Source organism: Somniosus microcephalus, chromosome 33 (assembly GCF_052327205.1).
Source record: "Somniosus microcephalus isolate GS21.2 chromosome 33, FLI_Smic_1.0, whole genome shotgun sequence".
In the NCBI taxonomy this organism is placed as follows: Eukaryota; Metazoa; Chordata; class Chondrichthyes; order Squaliformes; family Somniosidae; genus Somniosus; species Somniosus microcephalus.
This window is the reverse complement of record NC_141019.1, coordinates 30670764-30694918: the sequence shown is the minus strand read 5'-3', so window position 1 is coordinate 30694918 and position 24155 is coordinate 30670764. Positions and strand designations below refer to the sequence as shown.

The window sequence follows — 24155 nt, the reverse complement described above, 5'->3', positions numbered from 1 at the left end:
CAGAGAGCCTGTGTCCCCACCCCTCCCAGGATGCAGTGAGTGTACTGACACACTCCAAAAATATTCATTTAAAAAGCCACAAAGACAATTAAAAAAATATTACAAATTGCTATACCACAAAGATGCCCAGCATCTGGTGTACAATGTGGCTCCTCCCTGACTTGCTCTTTAATTACAGTCTGACTCGAGTCTTTTATTAAGTCTGACATCAGGGCTTAGCATTAGGAATGTAGGGACAGAACATGGCCGCTTCTCCTCCCAAACAAACGCCACAGACAGCTCATTAGTTTAGCTCGCCCCCTCAGGACTCTGATCAAAGAAGTAGAAACTGGGCACCTTGCTCTTGGAATACTGCAACATGAAAGTGGAATCACTTCTGCCTGGGGGACAGAAATGCAGCTCGCACTGGATTTACATTTCCCACACTACTCCACAACAGCGTTTGCCTCAGATCTGCTGCCGTTTGCCTCGCCCAATACCCAACGGGGGCCAGGCATTTACAAACGTGACTGCGTGCAGGCCCACCGCAACCTCAAAAACAGAGGACTCCGGTTTGTAGAGTCTGATATGCAGCAGTTGAAAGCTTTTATTGTCCAGTTCTCATTCTTCAAAAATTACCAGCCTGCCACCCCTGAAAAACCAGGCTGTTTGGTTGAAAAAAAAGATTAGATTATCACCCTAGCTTCCCTGTCTGATGCTGCAACTTTTGACAAATACATCGTACTGTTAAGAAAAATAACCCCAGAAAATACTGTGCACAAGCCATTTTTAAAAAAAGGCTGCAGATGCAAGGAAATAAGGGCTGCAAGAGTGCGTTTGGGGGGGGGTGGGGGGGGGGGGGAAGAAAAGGAGAGAGAAGATATAATCAAGCAGGGATTAAGTTTTTAAATCACAGGCAAAAAAAAGTATTCTTACCTTGAAGTTGGAACAGTGTAAGATGTCAAAGACTGAAGTGCCAGAGTGGCAGGGATGTTGAAACAACAAGTTCCAGGCACACTTCTGGACAGAGTGCAGTTGTTCGGCAAAGCAGTCGCCCAATTTGCAAGTATATCGTCCCAAACATATTCGGGGGATACAGGTAACAAACGGAAACGGTGGAACTCTGGAGGGAGCTCACTTGACAAATGATCAAAGAATGTCCTTTACTTCATCAGGGTTTACAAATGAGTTTACAAGCGAGGAAAGCCTTCCCCATATGGATTGGATTTAATGCAAGACAAAGAAAACACGGATCTGGCAGTCGCCCACAAAGGGGCGATAAGTAGACTGATGACACAGAAAGCAAGGGTTCCAAGCCCGGACAAACTACAATAGGCCAAAGAGGCAGCAAATGAAGACGACACATCGAAGGGAATCACTAAATACAGGAGTTGTACCAAGGGACCAATGTCCAAGAGGCAAATGTGGCTCCAATTTATAAAGAAAGGACAGAAGGAGAACGATAGACCTGTGAGTTCGTCATCACTTGAGCAAATCATAGAAAAAGTGTCCTAAAGACAGAATGGAGAAACTGAAAGAAAGTTAATGGATTTACAGGTAGATTATGCTTGACCCTTTTAAATCTACTGAATTACCCTGGTTAACTAAATACATGACATTCGTAAAATTTGAGCAAAGCCTTTGACTCACCACACAGGAAATGACTGTACTTGAGAAATGTTAAGTCATGAAACTGGAAAAAGGAAACAAATAATTGGTAGTACAAAAAAATGGGAACAGTCTACAGGAAATGACACAGAAGGGGGATCTGGAGAGTTTTAGTAGAAACACACACCAAAACAGTCAGCACTACATGGAGTGCTGAAAAAGGCAAATGCGATCTTAAGACGTATAGCTCGAGAGATACAGCACAAATTCCAGGGTATGAACGCGTGCATATAAAGCAGTAGGACGCGCCTCACCTCGAATACTAGAGTGCCGGGCACCGTATCACCCGGGGAGGGAAGAGAGAACAAACATCCTTTGCTTTGGAGAAAGAGTACAAAGGGTAAATGGGACTGGGCACGTGAGCTCGGAGAAAACACTGCAGATACTGGGTACATTTAAAAAAAGGGGGTTGACATTCAAAATCCTAAAGAGAATAGGTAGCTATAGGGTGGGAGCATGGGCTCAAGTAAGATAGCACTTCACAGAGGGTGCCAAATATGTGGAACAGCTCAATTACAAGAGGAGTTACACAATTTAACTTGTATTTATATAGCGCCTTTAACGTAGTAAAAACGTCACAAGGCACTTCACAGGAGCGTGATCAAATAAAATTTAACACCAAGCCACATATTAGAGCAGATGGTCAAAGAGGTAGGTTTTAAGGAGTGTCTGAAAAGGAGCCGGAAAGGTTTAGGGAGGGAATTCCAGAGCGTAGGGCCCAGGCAGCTGAAGGCACGGCCGCCAATGATGGAGCGATTAAAATCAGGGATGCACAAGAGGCCAGAATTGGAGGAGCGCAGAGATCGGAGGGCTGTACAAGGTGACAAGAGGATGGGGAGGGGAAGAGGCCATTGAGAGATTTGAAAACAAGGAGGAGGATTATTTTTAAACAGCGTTGCTTAGCCAATGTAGGTCAGCGAGCACAGGGGTGATGGGCGAACAGGACTTGGTGCGAGTGAGGACACAGGCAGCCGAGTTTTGGATGACCTCAGGTTTACGTAGGGTAGAATGCGAGAGGCCGGCCAGGAGCGAGTTGGAATAGTCGAGTCTAGAGGTAACAAAGGCATGGATGAGGGTTTCAGCAGATGAGCTGAGGAGAGGCGGAGACGGGCGATGATAATAGGTGGTCTTCGTAATGGCACGGATATGTGGATGATGGGCAAATTTTCAGCTGACCAGGATATTGAAGGATGTAGTCCTATGCGCCCAAGCATTTTTTGGGGGGTGGGTGGGGGGCGGGGGTGGAGAAAGAGAGGGTCACGAAGGACCTTATAGTTAAGCAGGTCTAGTGCGGCATCATGGGGTACCAAGTTTGCGTGGCTCTAACCTGACTGCCTTAGGGATTCAGGAACTCATTTCACAGAATTTTCCTGAAGTTTGCTCCAGGTTTTTGCCTCCATTTAGGTATTATTACATGGGGTGGTACACAAGGAGTACTCAAGAGCCTGATGGTCTTTCCTCACCCTCTCTGTACGTAATGTAGAGACTGCCACACCCAGAGCAGAAAATACAGTATATTAGATTAGAGCTTGTGCCCAAAATTGCCATCTCCGAGCGTGCGTGCGTGGGGTTCCAGGACAACGGTGTGTGAACAGCTGGATCAACAGATGTTACATCTACTTTGGGAAAGTGCCAAGGGAAGGGCAGCTGGAAGTCAGGGCGACGATCAATGCATATGGGTATCTCCAAGAGAACAGTCCCCGCCAGAAAGTGGCAAGGAGACAGCAGGGGAAGATGTGCTTGTTGGTGGGATCAATGCAGAGGCACAAATGGTGCAGGACGATCTGGCAAATGCACAGTCTTGTGCGGTTTTCACAAAACCCGTTTGCTGCCAGCATTACACCATAACCCCCCACCTCGGGAGACACATTGTGCCTCGGGTATAAAGAGCAACAAGGATGACCCCCACACCAGATATCATTGCAGTATAAAAATCAGAGTGCCTTGGGTTTGTAGTCTGATCTGATCCAAGTATTTATTAAAAAAAGTGTATTTGATGGGATGGGAAATAGGTAGAACTGGGGGCCACCCACTTAAGTTAAGAACAGGAGTCCCATGAAATACTCAGCTAGCACAGTCATGATGGGCTGAATGGCCTCCTCCTGTGCTGTATGATTCTAACAAATCTTTACAGTCCATCAAGGAAGCAACAGAAGACTTCTAGAAAAAAAGAGGCACTCAGTATCTGGAAGGTAGAAGTAAATAATTGTGTTTGGGACCTCATGGGGCTTTCCCAAATTGTCCATCGGGGGATATTTTTGCGAGACGGCCCCTAAATTGGATACAGCTCTCTTTTTTGCCTCCCAGCAGGAGTGGGGTGGGGGGGGGGGGGGGGGGGAAGCAAAGAGAAGGGAGGGTTATCACATGGGGATGAAATAAGCCAAAAGAATGAGGGAAGAGCACACATGGGCCCCGATACCTAGTTTTCCTCAACACAAACCTACACATCAATTTGCATGGCTCAAAATGGCCAGTGGAACCTTAAAGCGACAACAAAAGATATGGTTCAGCCACAAATACATGGATATGATGCAGCTGTAAGGCAAGTGTCAGACTTCAAAGAGCAAACAGCAACTCAGCTGGGAAATCTTCAGACTGCAGCAGAGCAGTATTAAAAATTTACAAGGCATTCAAATTTACAACACTTGAAGTGGGGGAGGGAAAAATGACCAGATACTACATGATTCACAAGCAATGAAACCGTCAGAAAAGTTAAAGGCAGTAGGAATGTACAACTGTATACTCCCATTTGAGTGTTTGAAATTATGCAGGAGGATTGTTAAACATTTAGAAAGCAATAACTTTTCAAAGCACAGTAGTTGCAAAAGTTAGTGAAGACTAATAAAAGCAGACAGCTCTTTCCTGGCGAGTTGCTGTTGGTGATCTACACCTAGGGGAACAAACCCAAAAAGATGGAGACATACCACTATTAGATTGTTTGAGAGGGTGAAAGAGGAAGGGAACAGGCGGGGAGATTTAATTGAGGTGTATAAAATTGAGAGGCCTAGATCGAATGGATAGGAAGGACCTATTTCCCTTAGCAGAGGGGTCAATAACCAGGGGGCAGAGATTTAAAGTAATTGGTAGAAGGATTAGAGGGGAGTTGAGGAGAACTTTTTTCACCCGGAGGGTGGCGAGGGTCTGGAACTCACTGCCTGAAAGGGTGGTAGAAGCAGAAACCCTCACCACATTTAAAAAGTACTTGGATATGCACTTGAAATGCCGTAACTCACAGGGCTACGGACCAAGAGCTGGAAAGTGGGATTAGGCTGGTTAGCTTTTTTCCGGCCGGCACGGACACGATGGGCCGAATGGCCTCCTTCTGTGATTGGATGACTGCGAAAGGATACAAAGCCGGTGCTGTACTCCAGGAAATGCTGAAGGAAGATTAGTGAAGCTCAGTTAAACTTGGCAAAGTTTTCAACAGCACTGCTCTGAAACCAGTCCTGTAGATGGGGGGAAATCATATACACCATAATGGATTAACCCACCTAAACTGTAGGTGGCAATACTGCACACATCGGATACAAGAACCTCACCAAATCAACCACAACAGTATAACGTTGGGCCTCACAGCGCCAGGGACCCGGGTTCGAATCTGGCCTCGGGTGACTGTGTGGAGTTTGCACGTTCTCCCCGTGTTTGCGTGGGTTTCCTCTGGGTGCTCCGGTTTCCTCCCACAGTCCAAAGATGTGCGGGTTAGGTTGATTGGCTATGATAAATTGACCCTTAGTTAGGGGGATTAAATACGTGGGGTTACGGGGATCGGGTGGGGTATGTGTCGGTGTAGGGGTTATGGGGATCGGGTGGGGTATGTGTCGGTGCAGGCTCGATGGGCCGAAATGGCCTCTATCATGCACTGTGGGGTTTCTGAACGTGCAGGAACTTTTATTTATTTATTTAAAAAGTCAGAGAACTCATTCCTCAAAGATCATTTGCTGGCAAAGCCCATGGCCATTCCTGATCTCGTTCCATCGGTTGAACAGATTTGATTGTCATAGGACAATCCCAGCAGATATGCCCTAAAACACTGCAACAGCCAGGGAGGCGATCAATGCATCAGGGATCGATCAGATGCAGACTTTGCGACCTGCAAGTAATTACTCATGACATTTGAGAAACTTGGCAACCCTGGACTATGCAGTTATCCAAATAGCCAGTAACCATTGTGTTCTGCGGCAAGCAAAAGGAATCAGCGGTTACTCTATAAAGAGCTGGTAAACAATTGCCTACTCCAGAAAAATGGCATCCCTTTGTCAAACGGTTTCACTTAACGACGTGACTGAATATGTTCTGCTGCGAACTAAGCAATGGGGAAGTCGGTCTTGAAGCACACACACGCCACTAAAATGCTAATGGCATCATTAGTAAGAATATTTAACAATGCTATAACTCGAGGGAAAGACACAGATGGCTCAGGGTACAGTCAGGTTTATTTCCCCAAATGTCTATTTTCATCCAGCAAGTCTCATTTGGCAACAAGGTTAGTTTTAGAAGACAGAACACGAGAATCACGCAGGCGTTACACTGACCACCCCCACTCCAAAGTCAGTAGAGTACTCAACTGGCAATGTAAACAAGGTGGCACTCGCGCCGCCCGAGGCAGCAAGCCTTGCTAAAAGAGCTGGTTTCAGTCCAACAGCAGTATAAAGCTCGAAACAGCTGGTCACGGGGCCAAGAGGCTGAAGTGCTTCAGGCTGTTGTGGAAACAATTCCACAATGTAAACCGGGCACTTTCTACAGCAGTAAGACACCCAGTATTACAGAACCACTTCAAGCCATTCTTTGCACTATAAATGCAACATTTAACGGCAGCAGTTTTCAGAAAGAAAAAGCACATCGACATTCTTTAAAGTACACGTGTTAAACATCTTCCACTATATCCAAGGTCGAGGACTCAAACATCAGCACTCATTTTACTGAATGGAAGCAGTGGCAATTTAAAAAAGAGACTCTTACTACTGTTAATACTGCCTCCAGAATGTACAAAGATACCTCTCCAGACTGGATAACGACACCTTCCACAAACACTAGACTGATTTAATGAACAGGGCAAAGGCAAGCACATAACCCAACTAGAATTCCTCCTCTTCCCTCACCAGCACCACCTCCCCATACAGTTTTAAAGAAAATAAATCCTTACCAAAATCATCTGATTTTAAACCACTTGTGCTTCCCTCCCTTGCTTTGTTCTCCACGCCTTCGATCGGACAGCTGCCTTCTGTAGTCTTGTCTAACCACTTCTTGGAAACATCGGACTGGAGGTGCTGATCTCGGGTAGCCTGCTTGAGAGAACAAAAACACCCAGCATGTTCAACCCTAAGCACTTATCTGGGAGGAAGCACTTCAGGATGACTCTCGGTCACTCTTCATATCTCATTAAAATGAAGCAGTGCACGATTGGGCTATCAATTACAGCTGTCAGCAATCAACTTGCTCATCGCATTGTGCTTTTTTTCAACAAAAGATAATCACTTATTTAATCACATCAGCTTTGTCTGCCCATCTAAAACAGTGGTGATTAGTATATTGCCCAGCTGAAAGACCCCACCAGACTTAATTAGCACCCAAATCCCTACATGGCAAAGCGAGAGCCAGACAATGAACCGAATATTGAGAGGCCCGTCTGCCCAGGTTCAGACACATACGATTGCATCACAAGCCTTAATAAACCTACACTCTGCTAATGAGAGCACTGTACTGCCATCTGGATTAGCAGAGTTCAAAACCCTTGCAGCATTTATGGACAAGACTGATCCCATCTGCAGTAATCACAGGGCCCCTTTAATCCCATTTCCAGATGGTGAAAAAAAGAGTGACAGGTACCTACGCTCATTTGCAACGCCATACGCCACTAGTAATTCAATTACCTATATTTTGCCAGAAGCAATCATTTAAAACATATTTTGCTGGCGTATACATTACAGCAACAAAACTTTGAAAGATCAGTGTGCTACCTCGCTCTGTATTGTACCTTTACATGTGCAATCTTTAGCAGCTTCAGTACAGACAGCAGAAGGACTTGCTTCAGCAGCTCCAATTGCAAAAACACTCTGCATATCAAAAGGACTCATCTGTGTGTGTAGCATTTTCTCGTTTGTTTTACATTAAAAAAATTCCTTCCACCCCCACTAATTTTCTCCTGAAAGATTAGGCTGCTGTGGTGACGGTTGCAGAGCCAGGCACACTCCATTAACATACCCAAGAGGCCATTCTGCACGCGAGCCTAGACAGCAAGTTTTGGGCAGGCTTCTCGACAGCAGTGGGCATCACAGCAAAGCCCAATTCTGTCTCGCACATGTTGCACCGAGCTGTGGCTCAGTGGGCAGCACTCTCGCCTCAGTCAGAAGGTTGTGGGTTCAAGTCCCACGCCAGAGGCTAGAGCACAAAAATCTAGGCCGACACTCCAGTGCAGTACTGAGGGAGCGCTGCACTGTCAGAATTGCAGTCTTTCGGATGGGACATTAAACCAAGGCCCTGTCTGCTCTCAGGACGGATGTAAAAGATCCCATGGCACTATTTAAGAAGAGCTGGGGAGTTCTCCCCAGTGTCCTAGCCAATATTTACCCTCAAATCAACATCACTTAGATTGTCTGGTCATTATCACATTGCTGTTTGTGGGAGTTTGCTGTGCGCAAATTGGCTGCCACGCTATCCCAATAAAGCACAGTAATGTAGGAAACCTTTCCTATACAAATATAGCAATTGATTTTTTTTTTTTTTTTTTAAATACATTTTTGTTTATAAAATTCACATCAACATTGTTATTGGGCTTCTGATGAGGGGTCATCGACCTGAAACGTTGACTGTGTGCGTCTCTCGATGCTGCCTGACCTGCTGATTATTTCCAGCATTTGCTGTTTTGTTCTTGGGCTTGTGGTATATTGGAATGCAGCCAATAGGTTTGAGAATTAATGAACTTACATTTGGACAGCATTATAGTAAGTGCTCAGGCCATCCCAAAGCACTTCACAACCGATGGATTAAAGTGCAAATGCAGCAGGCAATTTGCACACAGCAATGTCCCATAAACAATGAATCAATGAATGGATAATTTGACAGCATTGGTCGAGGAGAGAATTTTGGCTAGGACACTGAACGCCATAGTCTTCTCTGAACAGTGCCATGGAATCTTACGTCTACATGAACAGGCAAGGAATGGCCTCTGTTTAACATCGCAGCCAAAAGGACTATGCCTCAGACAGTCACTGCAACCGACAGAACTGAACTGTACCCATCAGTATTTTGAACGCCAACACTAAAAGGTAAGAGACTCTTGGCACAGGAGAGAGTCTGGAAGGACCGAAAACTATAATTGGGTCTTTTTGCACAGTTCAAGAGGATATAATCCAAATTTCACACCATTGCACTTCACTGAAATCCAAGCAACAATGCAGTTTATATCAGAAGGTGTCAATTGCAGTGCCCTTACTGATGCTCCAACAGGTAAAACCAGAAAAAAGGGATTGAAGCTGGGACTGTCACAGTTTCACGATTAGAAGTTTAATCAATGGGCATAGATTAAAAGGTTATGGATTAATTAAAAGCCAATAACAACTCACGTCAAAATATTTTAAGATGGTGCTCAATGATCTTAAATAGACGTTTAAATTCTGTAGTTTTAAAAACCATGCTTGATATTGGTTAGATGAATGGCATTCATTTTAAAATCCACAGGATCAGCAAAGTTAAAATTAGAGTTGCCACCTTTTGCCAAGTCCAAAAATCAGACGTTGGTAGAATCCCCAAATGTAGTTTCTGAATAGCAGAGTTCAAACAGGCTGCCGGACACGACATCAAATAGAACAAAGCCCACAAACTTAAGAGTCTGCAGCAACCAGTCACAGTCCACGCTACCATAGGATGGTTGGAGATACACCAGCCTAGAGACACCATGATTCTTACAAGCAGGATGAACTTAAACCACCCAGTTGTTGTTATGTACATAAAAGACTTATGCCCCACAACTGATAAAAGCACCACATTTACCATGTGGGCAGTTTTACTAGGGGAACCAAAAGTGATGGCCAAAACACAGCCTTGGCCAGTCCTTCTCATACCAGCACTTACTAGTGCAGTGTCTCTTAAAACTTCTCAAACTCTGATGTACTGCACTAAGAACTTGGCATAAACAAGCTGCTGGACATGCACCCTCTTAAAAAAGAATTTAACAAACAAACATAAAACCTTGTCCATAAAGAGAGATGGATTTGTAAAAGTTAACTTTGAAAATGCTGCAATTAAGTTAAATATATTGATTCAAGTGCAGTTTGCACAATGTTGCATTAAGGGCCTCCTAGGCTACAGTGACTGACTATAGTATAGGTCAGCGCCGTGTACATTTGCGGTTTATCGTCTGGATTGAGGGAAAGCAAGGTCAATTCACCAGCTCCTATCTTTTTCATTACCAACACTGGCTCCCTCATCAGTCAGCAGATTTGTGGGTGCACATTTCAAGTGCCTGAAATCACAGTCATTGCCATTTATGGAACTGCCTAGGTCATCTGGCAATCTCGCACTGGTGAAGAATTTAACAACTATAGAACGACATTAAAAAAAGGTACAGCTGGTGTTAAATATGTGTGTTAATTATTTTATCAGCACACTCTACACTCATCTACCAGGTGGGAATAAAGCAGCTGGGATGTTGCTAATGTCCTTAATAGTGTGAAATGGTACTTAAGCTGCATTTAGATTACAAAAGCAATGGGAATGCGGTGATCTGGAATTTGTCACGTGAGTATTGCTGGGCAAATTCCACAGCACGGATGATAAAGGTAAACACATTCTTGTACTGGTAGACGTCACTAAATTGGATTGTTCATTAATTAATACCCCCTCCCATTCACTATGGTCTTTTGCCCCCAGTTCCAACCGGATGCTGTAAACAGTGTAGGCAGGAATTCCTCATCTCGCAAAACTACAGGATGAAAGAATTCAGAGCCACAGAATACAGCAGTGTTCGATCCCTGCAGCATAGCGTCATACAGCACAGAAAGAGGCCCTTCGGCCCATTGTGTCCGCCATCAAGCTCTATCTATTCCAATCCCATTTCCCAGCACTTGGTCCGTAGCCTTGTATGCTGTGGCGTTTCAAGTGCTCATCTAAATGCTTCTTGAATGTTGTGAGGGTTCCTGCCTCTACCACCCTTTCAGGCAGTGAGTTCCAGATTCCAACCACCCTCTGGGTGAAAAAGTTTCTCAAATCTCCTCTAAACCGCCTGCCCCTTACCTTGAAACTATGTCCCCTGGTTATTGACCCCTCTACTAAGGGGAAAAGTTCCTTTCTATCTACCCCCCTCATAATTTTGTACACCTCAGTCAGGTCCCCCCTCAGCCTTCTCTGCTCTAAGGAAAACAACTCCAGCCTGTCCAGTCTCTCTTCATAGCTGAAGCGCTCCAGCCCAGGTAACATCCTGGTGAATCTCCTCTGCACCCTCTCCAATGCAATCACATCCCTCCTATAGTGTGGCGACCAGAACTGCACACAGTATGCCAGCTGTGGCCTAACTAGCACAAAAAGAAAATACTGCAGATGCTGGAAATCTGAAATAAAAACAGAAAATGCTGGAAATACTCAGGTCAGGCAGCATCTGTGGAGGAGAGAAACAGAGTTAACATTTCAGCTCGATGACCTTTCGTCAGAACTGGAAAAAAAAGCAGGGAATGGAACAGATTTTTAAGCAAGTGTAGGGGCTGGGAAAGGGGGGAGGGAGAGAGGAAAAAAAAAAAAAAAAGTGGGGAAAAAAATGATAAGGGCCGAAGTTATGATCTGAAATTGTTGAACTCGGAGTCCAGAAGGCCGTAAACTGCCTAGTCGAAAGATGAGCTGCTGTTCAAGCTTACGTTGAGCTTCAGTGGAACAGTGTAAGAGGCAGAGGACAGTGAGGTCGGAGTGGGAGTGGGAGTGGAGTGTTAAAAAGTGACAGGCAACCAGAAGCTCGGGGTCCCCCTTACGGGCTGAACGGAGGTGTTCCGCAAAGCGGTCACCCAATCTGCGTTTGGTCTCCCCAATGCAGAGAAGACCACATCGTGAGCAGCGAATACAGTATACTAAATTGCAAGAAGTACAAGTAAATCGCTGTTTCACCTGGAAGGGGTGTTTGGGGCCCTGGACAGTGGGGAAGGGGGGGGGGGGGGGGGTTATAAGGGCATGTGTTGCATCTCCTGCGCTTGCACAGGAAGGTGCCGGGCCAAGGGAAAGGGGTGTTGGGTGTGATAGAGGAGTGGACCAGGGTGTTGCGGAGGGAGCGGTCCCTTCGGAATGCTGAAAGGAGGTGAGGGGGAAGATGTGTTTGGTGGTGGGATCACGCTGGTGGCGGTGGAGGATGATCTGTTGAATGTGGAGGCTGGTGGGGTGAAAGGTGAGGACAAGGGGAACCCTATCGTGGTTCTGGGAGGGAGGGGCAGGGGTGAGAGCAGAAGTGCGGGAGATAGAACGGACACGGTCAAGGTCCATGTCAACCACAGTAGAGGGGAATCCTCGGTTAAGCAAAAAAACAGACGTCGGAAGCACTGGTGTGGAAGGTGGCATCGTCAGAGCAGATACGGCGGAGGCGGAGAGAGAGAATGTAATAGAGTCTTTACAGGAAGCGGGTTGGGAGGAAGTGTAGTCCAGGTAGCTGTGGGAGTCAGTGGGCTTGTAGTGGATGTTTGTCAATAACCTATCCCCAGAGATGGAGACGGAGAAGTCGAAGAAGGGAAGGGAAGAGTCGGAGATGGACCATGTGACGGTGAGGGAAAAGGTGGAAATTGGAAGCAAAGTGAATGAAATTTTCTAGTCCAGGGCGAGAGCAGGAAACAGCACCGATACAGTCATCAATGTATCGGAAAAAGAGGTGAGGGAGGGGACCTGTGTAGGACTGCAACAGAGTGTTCAACATATCCCACGAAAAGGCAGGCATAGCTAGGACCCATGCGGGTTTCCAAAGCAACACCTTTGATTTGGAGGAAGTGAGTGGAATCAAAGGAGAAGTTGTTCAATGTGAGAACAAGTTCAGCCTAACTAGCGTTTTGTACAGCTCCATCATAACCTCCCTGCTCTTATATTCTATGCCTCGGCTAATGAAGGCAAGTATCCCATATGCCTTTTTAACCACCTTATCTACCTGTCCTGCTGCCTTCAGGGATCTATGTACATGCACACCAAGGTCCCTCTGATCATCTGTCCTTCCTAGGGTCCTACCATTTATTGTGTATCCCTTGCCTTGTTAGTCCTCCCAAAATGCATCACCTCACACTTTTCAGGGTTAAATTCCATTAGCCACTGTTCTGCCCAACCCATCTATATCGTCCTGTAGCCTGAGGCTTCCCTCCTCGCTATTTACCACTCCACCAATTTCCATGTCATCTGCGAACTTACTGATCATACCTCCTACATTCATATCTAAATCATTAATGTACACTACAAACAGCAAAGGACCCAGCACCGATCCCTGCGGTACACCACTGGACACAGGCTTCCAGTCACAAAAACAACCTTTGACCATCACCCTCTGCCACTAAGCCAATTTTGGATCCAATGTGCCAAATTGCCCTGGATCCCATGGGCTCTTACCTTCTTGACCAGTCTCCCATGTGGGACTGTGTCAAAAGCAGTAGGGACCCAGTCGGCCAATTATTAGCTAGTGGCCAAGGACATCACAACCAAGATCCAATTCCGTCCTAACAACAGAAAATGCTGGAAAAACTCAGCAGGTCAGGCAACATCCATGGAGAGAAATTTGAGTTGACGTTTCGGGTCGAACCCTTCTTCAAAACTCCAATTCCGTCCTCACTGGACGTGCACACAGTTTCTGGCAGGGGTCGTCACTGCATAGCAATCAGGATGGAGTACCCTGGCCGATGTAATCCCTCCCCTCGCTAATTTAGTGCTCTGCAGCGATCACTTAATAGAGGGAAAAAAAAACTAAGACCTGAACCTGGTTGAGCATCACATAAGAACCAGGAGCAGGAGGAGGCCAGACGGCCCCTCGAGCCTGCCCCACCATTCAAGAAGATCATGGCTGATCTTAGACTTCAACCCCTTTCCTGCCCAATCCCCATATCCCTGGATTCCCCAACAGTCCAAAAAATCTATCTCTCTCAGCCTTGAATATACTCAACTAATATTCACATATAACTTGGTAAATGTGCTTGGGGGAGTCACTTTGGCTTAAAAGTACACAAACAGTTGGGATGCAGGAGGCACAGATGGTTGGCTTTAGGCTGCTGAATGGGACTTTTTTGGGGGGGGGGGGGGGTGGTGGTCTACACCAAGTTTTTAAAAAAATTAATTATTTAAAAGATTGCTAATCTTTGCTCAAGTTTTCCTTGCAGAAAGAAAATATGTGTTAAATGATTTCAAGATGCAAAATACAGGGATGAAGGTTTGCCAGCTAAACAGACCATTTTATCCTCAACTTTCATATCCTGATGAGCTGTTGGTAGCAGCCACCAAATCAGGGCATCGTTTCCTCAGGGCATCTAGCTGACCTTGGGGTCAACTGGGTACCACTTGAAAAGATACCAAGCGTACAAGAACACAGCATTGTCAACTGAAGCGACAAATATCAAAGACGACTTAAATGCACTCGCCCAGCTTTGCTGAAGTTTGGAAAGAAGGTTTACCTACCACCCGCCAAAATGAAAAAAAGAGCTATTAAAAGATGAGTAAGTAGAAAGGAATAATTGTGCAAAGCCAAATCATGTGCTCGATATGAGTGGACAGAAAAAGAGCCCAGTGTTTCATTGTATGACTGCATGTGTCATGTGAATCATTTGACTCTCTCTCCAACATCCTTATGGTCTTCCATGAGGTTTACCAGACAGATCAAGTCAGAGATGTAGACTCGGTTACTGTTTCTGCTCGGTGGTCTTAGTTTTGCTTCGTAGTCTCTCTCAAAGCAAACATTGTTTCCATAGTTCAGGGGGCATGCAGATGACCTGCCTACAAGCTGGCATGCAAACCAGTATGGAAAAACAGTCCCAGGGAGAGTCTCAAAGCGAGGGGAGGAGAGATCAAGCAATAAATACTTTGCATTTAAAAGCATTTCTTCATGTTGAAATGTCTAAGAACGTCACAATTAATTTCCCCCAGTAGCTTGTAGAAAGAAGAACTTGCATTTCATGAGCTCAGGATGTCCCAAAGCGCTTTCCAGCCAATGAAGTATTTTTGAAGTGTAGTCACTGTTGTAATGTAGGAAATGCAGCAGCCAATTTGCGCACAGCAAGCTCCCACAAACTTGCCCGTTTAGCAGGTCACTTGATGGCACTACAGAGACCAGGAACTTGCATGGTGGGCTCATCAGACACGCGCTGCGCCCAGCCCCGCGTGCACGTCAACAATTTCACTGACGGAAGGTGCAGTTAGCAGCGAGAAACTGGCCACTTGCGGCGACACTTGCTCTTCGTACCCAAAGATGGGGCTCTCTGCGACTGGGAGCCATTCCATTCAGGGCACTGCTCAGACCCACCAACTCGGAGCATCAGCAAAGGCCGGCATACAAACTTGAACATTCCACACCAAGCATCAGGCTGCTCCAACTATTCAGACAGTCACTTCTTAAAAGCAGCATTCCTTCCAAGAGTGACTAGACTACTAATGAAGTTGAGTCAATTGTATCACACAAAGGAATACATCTAGGTCATAACGGTTGCCAACACAAAGACCAACGTACTTTCATTCAAATGTTTTTTTTTTGGGAAGGTCACTTAATTTTGTTCCAACTTACAAGATCTATAATTAGGATAACAGGTTCAATAAAAAGCAGCATTAACAAGTTTATTTAAGAAAATGCTCTTTGAAGGTTATGTTGTGAAACAATATCCATCATTGCCCAAAGGCCTTCAAGTTGTTACAGTAATAAGTTATTTGGTATCAGTAACTTCAAAATATTTCACCCATACACTACTGCAGTGGAGCCTCGAATAATCAGCTGTAATGGAGGGGATCCCGAGCAGCTAATGGTCCCTCTGGAAAGAGGGTCAGTTGTCAGCTGCTCGGGGCGTGCAGAAGCCCCCATATATGCAGCCCTCATGTTTAGTTTCTTTTTCTAGAGCTTTGGTCTCGAGCAAGAATTTGCTGCAGAAATGAAATGGGAGGCCACTTCGAAGGACAGCCGATCACAGTGCTGACCCATGCAATCATGTCCTTTCCCTGCTGCAATCTGCCAAATTGCGGTCATTGTCCTCCAATCCCCATTGCATATGGTTCTTAGATCATTCACCGAGAGCAACTTAGATTTGGAGAAATAATGCAGAGAGAGATACAAGGGGCTCCTTCACTCACCAGAGCAGATCAGTGCACTCCTCAGCTCCCTACACTGCAGTCTGCTGCTCTCCTGATTTTTGCAAAAATTCACAGATACGCAAGAACCTAGATAATGCGAGTGCTGATAACTGAGTTTCCACTAAACTGCAAAACAGCATTGGGCTTTTAAGCGGTGTGTATAGTAGCAAGTGGGAATCAATCATTCCAAAACCCATCTTCTAGTGGTCACTGTAGAAGTAAACAGAATCCACTTGGAGCTGATCTCACACTTCGAGGATTCAGATGCAACAAGCAGAAACTAGCAGACTCGCATGCTAAAACTCTTACTCACCTTCCTGTTCCTCCCACAGACCAACTTTGCAAATACCCAGATCAAATTAGATTAGTCATGTTCTAATTGAATGGCAGAACAGGCTCGAAGGGCTGAATGGCCTCTTCCTGTTCCCAGTTGGGATTTTGAGAGAGGCAGGAGCAGAGATGAGAAGAGGTTCCCACTTATCAAGAGAGAGTGGAATAAATTCTGAGCGCGAAGATGAGCACCAGTAGGCTACTGACTGAGGGGGCATCACAACTGAACTGGATTCCATCTTCACCAAATATCCACAGCCCGAACAGGGTTCAGTGGACAGCCAACAGGAACACTGGTCAACTTGCCCCTCCCTAATTCAGCACAGTTGAGAACAAGTGTAGCGCCCCCCCCCCCCCCAACTACTGACCCAGCCTAGATCAGGTAACTCAGCATAGCGCAGAAATCAAACCTGTGACCCTCACCCCACCCCCTGGTTAAAATGGTCTGCCAATAAATAGGCTTATACAAAGGATGGGCACTTGGGGAACTTTCCCTTTAACTTAGCAAGTTCAGAGCATGCGACCAAGCTAGGAGTGTCCAAAGTGCAGCCTGCAAGCCCTGGTGATCCAGCCCATGAAGTGCAGGCAACGCTGCTCTATTTGTGTGTTTATTTCTCTCATTGGTTTGTTTCACAGGCTGGCGGTTTGGAAAGGGCTGGGTTAGCGCAGTCAACTTGGAACACCAAAAGCAGCAACTGGAGATGCAAATTAATGGCAACATAGATTTAAATGTCATTGTTGTAATGTAGGAAATTAAAATCTATGACTATGCTTTCAAAAGTACTTCATTGGCTGGAAAGCGCTTTGGGACGTCCTGAAAGGAGTTATATAAATACAAGTCTTCATTTTCTTTTGTGGCCCACAAAATTCTATTGTGTGCATTTAAGACGACAAAAAGCTTGGACAACGTGGAACCAAGCTACCAAGACCAGGAAGCTTCAATTTTCATTTGGTGCAGAGTTAGCAGAGCTCAGCTGGGCTGTGGCAGGGCACTATAGTGACCTCAGCTCACCTGAACTACATTAGGAGAAAAATCATCTATCTAGGGCACGGTCAAAGGCGGTCATGTTCATGAATGATAACCTAGCAATGTGCAAACAACTTTGGGAAGGGTGGGAAGAGGAATATAAAAAAGGTGGGTGGGAAGGGGAAGAAAACAGTTCTTGTCCATGTCAGTCAGTAATCCAGAAAACATTTTCTTCCTTTCGATCACGAGGTGGCAACTGACACTGGCACTTCTGTTCCACGGGCACCAGCAGCACGACCATACGTTACACAAGAGGACCCGAGTGAGCCTCAACCGCAAGTACGGGCAGGCTATTTAACGGTTGAGAAAAACCCATCACAAACTGAACCCAATCCTACCTTCAACCAGCATCTAAACATGGACACTTTCCAGCCAGGGTCACCAAGGTCAGCATATAGCCACCAAGATAGAGGACCCTGAATTATCGTCATCGCCCCCCCCAGCCCGTAAAGACCATCAATTATAGAGGAGATCAGCTAACTCACCACAGACAGAGGATTGATCCTGGGACTTTGGCAGTCTGCATTCCTAGTGGGTTTTTTTGGGGGGGGGGGGGGGGGGGGGGGGGGGGGGGGTGAAAAGACCCCACCCCTTTTCCAATTTTTAAATTAACAAGTGGACGAACAGGAAAAATGAACAGGCCTCTTCTCTTGAAAAGAGAAGGCAGAGGGGTGACTTAATAGAAGTCTATAACATTATGAAAGGTTTTGATAAGAGCAGCTACAGAATGTTTCCACTTGTGGGGAAGAGCAAAACTAGAGGCCATCAATATAAGATAGTCACCAAGAAATCCAATCGGGAATTCAGGAGAAACTTCTTTACCCAGAGTGGAGAGAATGTGGAACTCGCTACCACAGGGAGTGGTTGAGACGAATAGTATAGATGCATTGAAGGGGAAGCTGGATAAACATACGAGGGAGAAGGGAATAGAAGGATATGGTGATAGATTTAGATGAGGAAAGACGGGAGGAGGCTCGAGTGGAGCAGAAATGCCGGCATGGACCGGTTGGGCCAAATGGCTTGTTTCTGTGCCGTATATCCGATGAATGCCAACTATAGCTAGAATTCGAATGTGGGACTTCCAGGCAGTGCTATGTTGTGCTTTAAAAAAAACCAAACAAGCCCAGGCTGGTTGTACAAAGCTCCCCTCCGTGCTTTTCTTCAAGAAATAAAGAAAAATGCATCAAATGACAGCTGAGCACTGTTTTTCTTAACCAGTTCATTAAAAAAACTACTTTAAAAAAAAAGACTTCAAAATTCAAGCAAAATCAAAACAATGAGTGCATTTAAAATGACAAATATTGAACTAGTACACAAATTCTAAAAATTGTGAGCCACAAGAGGTCTCCACGTAACTAATTTACTTGAAGGCAGCAAGTACTTGAAGAGCTGAGAGAAACAGTTTGAGAATGTTTAAAATCAACTGAGCAAGAAGGATACTCTGCCTTAATTCAAACAAGTGACTTGTGACAAACGCTTACCTTGACTGGGATTTCATGCTGCCTGCGCTTGGACTGAACTTTTGCTTCCCCCTTCTCAAACATCATCTTCAAACTGTTCAGCGGGACGTTAAACTTCTCAATTCTAGGAGGGGAGATCATCAGATCTTGCGCTGTCCCATTCTCCACTTCGTTCCCCTCTTTCGAAAGCACTCTCTCCATCTTCAAGCTCTCAGAATGTGTCTTTAACTCAACCTGGCCTTCACTCTCCGTACCAGGATAAGGAAATCTGCTCAAGACCCCTGGGCTCTTGGGCGACTTGACTCTTGTGGTGGTCTCCGAATTCTGATCAGACTCACTTAGAGGCACAAAGCTGGCGTCTGCTTTTGGGCTGACAGCAGTGGCCGGAGGCCGGGAATCTGCACGATTAATTCTGACAGGCGGCTTTTGAGGCACTGGCTGGGTTGTGGAATTTCCCGGAACTTCCCACTTCTTTTTCAAGATGCTCAGTGTCCCCTTCCTCAGGTTGGGGTGATGCTTCTCAGTGTTCTGCAAGGAGACACAATTTAAAACCAGTTACAGAAAAAGGAATGCCCACAGCATGGGTTTGAGTTTTGTTGCTGCTTTGCGAACAGGAAAGAGTGCACACACATACACATACGTGTCACCAGTGCTTCGAGTTACACACAGGCAGCTGCAACCATTTAGTGCTACAACTTGTACAGGCATTTCACCCCTCAGGGTATAACAGAAAGTCAGGAAACTGAAGCAGGAAATGATAAAACAGCAGGGTTTCCTTATAAGGAAAAAGGAAGAACAATGAAGGGAATTGTTCAGGATTTCACTTATAAAATTAGTGCGTAAAACAAGGTTTTACTCAGTGCAATCTGAACTAAAAAATAGTATTCTAGGGCAACTCGGTACCACCGGGATGACCTGGTTTCAAATTTCCAGCAAACTGTGGTTTCAACTTCGCAGTCTTGATTTTGGGAGAGCAGGGCTATACTGCTCTGCCCACTTTACATTCTCACTTAGAACCACTCTGCAGATACCAAGCAACAAAGTGGAGCCAATGTATCCAGCAGCAGTTCACAAGACCTACACATGCACAAAACAAGAGTTGTCTGTGTTGCTGCTGGATAAGTTGTCATTTTTAGATTTTCCAGTATCGTCAGCAGAGAGAGAACAACCTGAGCAGAAGGCTTCACTATCAACTGGCATGTTAGCCGACAGTTGTTTTCCGGTTTCCCACAGATGGTAGAGGAGCGCTTTAAAAAAAAAAAAAAAAAAAAAATTATCCGAGATCTTTGCGACACTGGCAAGGAGCCATTTATTGCTCATCCCAAGCTGCCCCCGAGAAGGTAGTGGTGGGCTGCCTTTTCATATTAAGAATCAGTGTTAAGAACACAAACAGAATAGGAGCAGGAATAGGCCACACGGCCAATGTTCCAGTCAATTTTTTTTGGGTGCATGGCCCATTTAAGGCATGCGCGGTTTTTACTATTGAAAAGCCGGTGAGCCAGCTGCGCGGGAGGTCCAGAGCGCCGCACAGCTTAATGAGAACATTGCACACGGCCTCTCAAGCCTGCTCCACCATTCAATATCATGGTTGATCTACCTCAACTCCACTTTCCTACCCGTTCTCCATATCCATTGATTACCTTAGTGTCCAAACATCTATTGCTCTGTCTTGAATATACAGAACTGAGCATCCACAGTTCACTGGGGTAAAGAATTCCAAAGATTCACAACCCTCTGAAGAAATTCCTCCCCATCTCGGCCCTAAATTTTTGACCCCTTATCCTGAGACTATGCCCCTTAGTTCTAGACTCTCCAGCCAAGGGAAACAACCTCTGAGCATCTACCCTTCCAAGCCCTCTGTTGGACTCCAGCCACGTGTAGGTCAGACTGGGTAAAGGGCGTTAGGTTCCCTTCCCTGAAAGAAAAGAACTTGCATTTATATAGCGCCTTTCACAACCATCAGGCTGCCCCAAAGCACTTTTCAGCCAATGGAGTACTTTTGAAGTGTAGTCACTGTTGTAATGTAGGAAAAGCAGCAGCCAATTTTCACACAGCAAGCTCCCACAAACAGCAATGTGATAAATCTGTTTATGATGTTGGGTGAGGGATAAATATTGGCCAGGACACCGGGGAGAACGCCCCTGCTCTTCAAGAAATTTTACATCCACCCGAGGGTGCAGACAGGGCCTCGGTTTAACTTATGAAACATAAAATTCTTACAGGGCTCGACAGGGTCGATGCTTCCCCTGGCTGGGGAATCTAGAACTAGGGGGGTCACAGTCTCAGAATAAGGGGTTGGGCATTTAGGACTGGGATGAGAAGAAATTTCTTCACTCAAAAAGGTTGTGACTCTTTGGAATTCTCTACCCGAGAGCTGTGGAGGCTCAGTTGTGGAGTACATTCAAGGCCGAGATCGATAAGATTTTTGGACTCTAGGGGAATCAAGGGATATGGGGATAATGCGGGAAGGTGGAGTTGAAGTAGAAGATCAACCATGATCTCATTGAATGGCGGAGCAGGCTCAAAGGGCCAAATGGCTTGCTCCTATTTCTTATGTTCTTAACGTCTCATCCGAAAGATGGCACCTCAGACAGTGCAGCACTCCCTCTGTACTGGCACCGAGAAGGTCAGCCTGGATTATGGGCTCAAGACTCTGGACTGGGGCTTGAACCTACAACCTCCTGACTCAGATGGCATTAAAATGAACCAGTTGGATTTTTAGGACAATCAACCAGGAGCAGAGAATAGCAGAGGTTTCCACTTATCAAGAGGGAGTGAACACAATAGGAGCAGGAGTAGGCTATACGGCCTTGAGCCCGCTTTACCATTCAATAAGATAATGGCTGATCTTCGACTTCAACTCCACTTTCCTGCCCTATCCCCAGATTCCCCTAAAGTCCAAAAATATCTCAGCCTTGAATATACTCAACGACTCAGCAACCACAGCTCTTTGGGGTAGAGAATGCCAAAGATTCACAACCGAGTGAAGAAATTTCTCATCTCAGTCTTAAATGGCTGACCCCTTATCCGGAGACTATACCCCCTAGTTCCAGACAACCTCTCAGCATCTACCCTGTCAATGCCCCTCAGAATCTTATGTTTCAATGAGGTCACCTCTCATTCTTCTAAACACAAGAGTATAGGCCCAGTCTACTCAATCTCTCCTCAGGACAACCCTCTCATCCTAGGGATCAATCTAGGTGAATCTTTGGTGCACCGCCTCAAAGGCATGCATGTCCTTTCTTAGAGTGGGAAAGTATCTCCTCCCCATGAACTTTAACCCCCAACCCCACCCAGAGTAGCATCAGGAGAGGCCAGAGATGTTCACAGCGGCCGTGTTCTCTCCACTGGAATACGTAACCATAAATCTAGGAGAATGGAAGAAAATACTTTGTCACCACCCCATCTTGTCTTTAAAAGTGAAAATTGTGTGTAAAGCACATCACTGCAGAGTTTTGCTGAAAGGGCGGTGGAAGCAGATTCAATCGTAACTTTCAAAACCAAATTGGATAAATACTTAAAAAGGAAAGTTTGTAGGGCTGTGGGGAAAGAGCAGGGGAGTGGGACTAATTGGATAGTTCTTTCAAAGAGCCGGCACAAGCACGATGGCCCGAATGGCCTCCTTCAGTGCTGCAAGATTCTGTGAAAAGAATCAGCTCAATAGATTTGAAATTGAGCATCCCCAATGGCAGAGTGGGTAATGGGACCTTCTGGTACAGTACAATGCCACAGAAACTCTGCAGGTTCGGTCCCCAACTGAGCCGTAATAGCCACGTTCAACCAAAGCAGCAGTTGGTTTTGGCACCCTTGGGCTGGGAGGGGAAAAATCAGATGGGATTCTAGTGCTTAAGTAGCTATTTAGCAACTCCCACTGCAGAGTGTGGGGTGAAGATGGAATCAGGTTCCACAGTAAAATAGCTCGTCAATATCTAGGCTCTCAAGAAGGATGGCCACTTTTGGTGGAATACCAAGGGGACATCTGATGTCAATGAACCCATGCCCCAGCAAGAGCTAGGGAAGGGTGCGGAGAAAATTGAGGGGTGGGAGGAAAGAGGAAGCAGAGAACATCTAGGCACCAACTAGTCTTGCTTCCTACAGCATTGTAAAATATGGTGGTCCCCTTTGATACATCCCTCTTGCAATGTAAACAAGTGAGCAAAGCGCGACAACAAATTTTGAACAGGTACCCAAATAGGTCAAAAAGCTATACCAACTCTTTGAAAAAGATCTACTTTTATAGCATATACAACAGACTTCAACTATATACACTGTGCCAAAGTTTGCAGCTGAACTTTCTCCCATTTCTACTAGATACACAGCTCTCTAGCACTATATAGGGGACTACATCAATAGCTCAAAGGCTCCAGATTCAATCCCAGTCTGTTGAGTTAGCTGGGGTAGCAAACAGGCACAATTGGTCGCAGCACTCTCCCCCCCACCCCAAGCGTTAGAGGAAGACATCTAGGAACACTCGTTTGGGTGCTGGGCGAGGACAGTTGAATAGCCTGCCAACACTCGCCAGCGATAATCATGAACATATGGGCGTATTTCCTCCCCAGAAAATGTATCTACATTTATCAAACTGAGTTCTATTGTACAGCTCCTTTTATTTATGCTGTACTGTGTGCTAGAGAATAATAAACCCTTCTAAATACAGAATACCCTGGCCAGGCTTCAGCATCTGCGCTTGCCTCACAGCTTGCCCACTGAACATGCTAACCCTCACTGCAAAAGACTAGTATAATATACACCGCTTATGCCTCCTGCTCCAACAATGTTACACAGTTTCTCAATCTCTACAGCAAGCCTCTTGCTAGAATCCTTTGTCTGGCTTGGAGAGAATTTTATACACCCAATCACATCTTTTCCAAAACCGTTCCTTTAGATTTGCCCAATGTAATGCAAAGGATTTCCTCTCCTATCTAGGCTATACTAGCAAATGAACCACAGTAACACTACACAAGAGTCACCTATAGCTGAAGAAAACTCAAACTACAAATTATAAAATGGCATAATCCCAGAGACGTAGAGAACACTGACTGAGATGTCAAATTTGGTAGTCACAGCTAGGCTTTATGCTTGGTGACTCATTTCCTGTCATCACATCTTTTACATAATGGACATACAGTAAGCAGTGTTAACACAGCAGGCTTCAACCAGCAGCGCCTGCTGATTGAGCAGAGTTGGTCAAGTGGAACAGTTAAGGCCACTGACAATACGTCAATGACATCATTGCTAGGCTGGGGAATGTGCGTGCGGTGGGGGTGGGGTGCTGGGCTGCATATACACATATCCAACGTTGATCATAGCTATTTAAGATAAAGAAACATCTCTTTCGTCCCCTTCTGAAGACAGGACTCATGCAGGGTACAGTTCCACTCGCAGCTTCAGTATAATCGCCCTCGATAGCAAGTCTCGGGATT

General features: G+C 45.6%; 1 protein-coding gene across 9 annotated transcripts in view; it reads right to left on the bottom strand.

Moving 5' to 3' along the window:
- Window positions 1–24155, bottom strand: part of lima1a (LIM domain and actin binding 1a) — a 124815-nt gene that overhangs the window by 22516 nt on the left and 78144 nt on the right. For 6 of the 9 annotated variants that reach the window (XM_085972893.1, XM_085972889.1, XM_085972888.1 and 3 more), the window contains 2 exons: window positions 18754–19260; window positions 6791–6932 (listed from right to left, as the gene is read on the bottom strand). In XM_085972893.1, coding sequence (XP_085829019.1) covers window positions 6791–6932; window positions 18754–19260 — 649 coding nt within the window. The remainder of the gene's footprint in view (window positions 1–6790; window positions 6933–18753; window positions 19261–24155) is intronic. The other 3 variants (XM_085972894.1, XM_085972890.1, XM_085972895.1) reach the window with 2 other exon arrangements.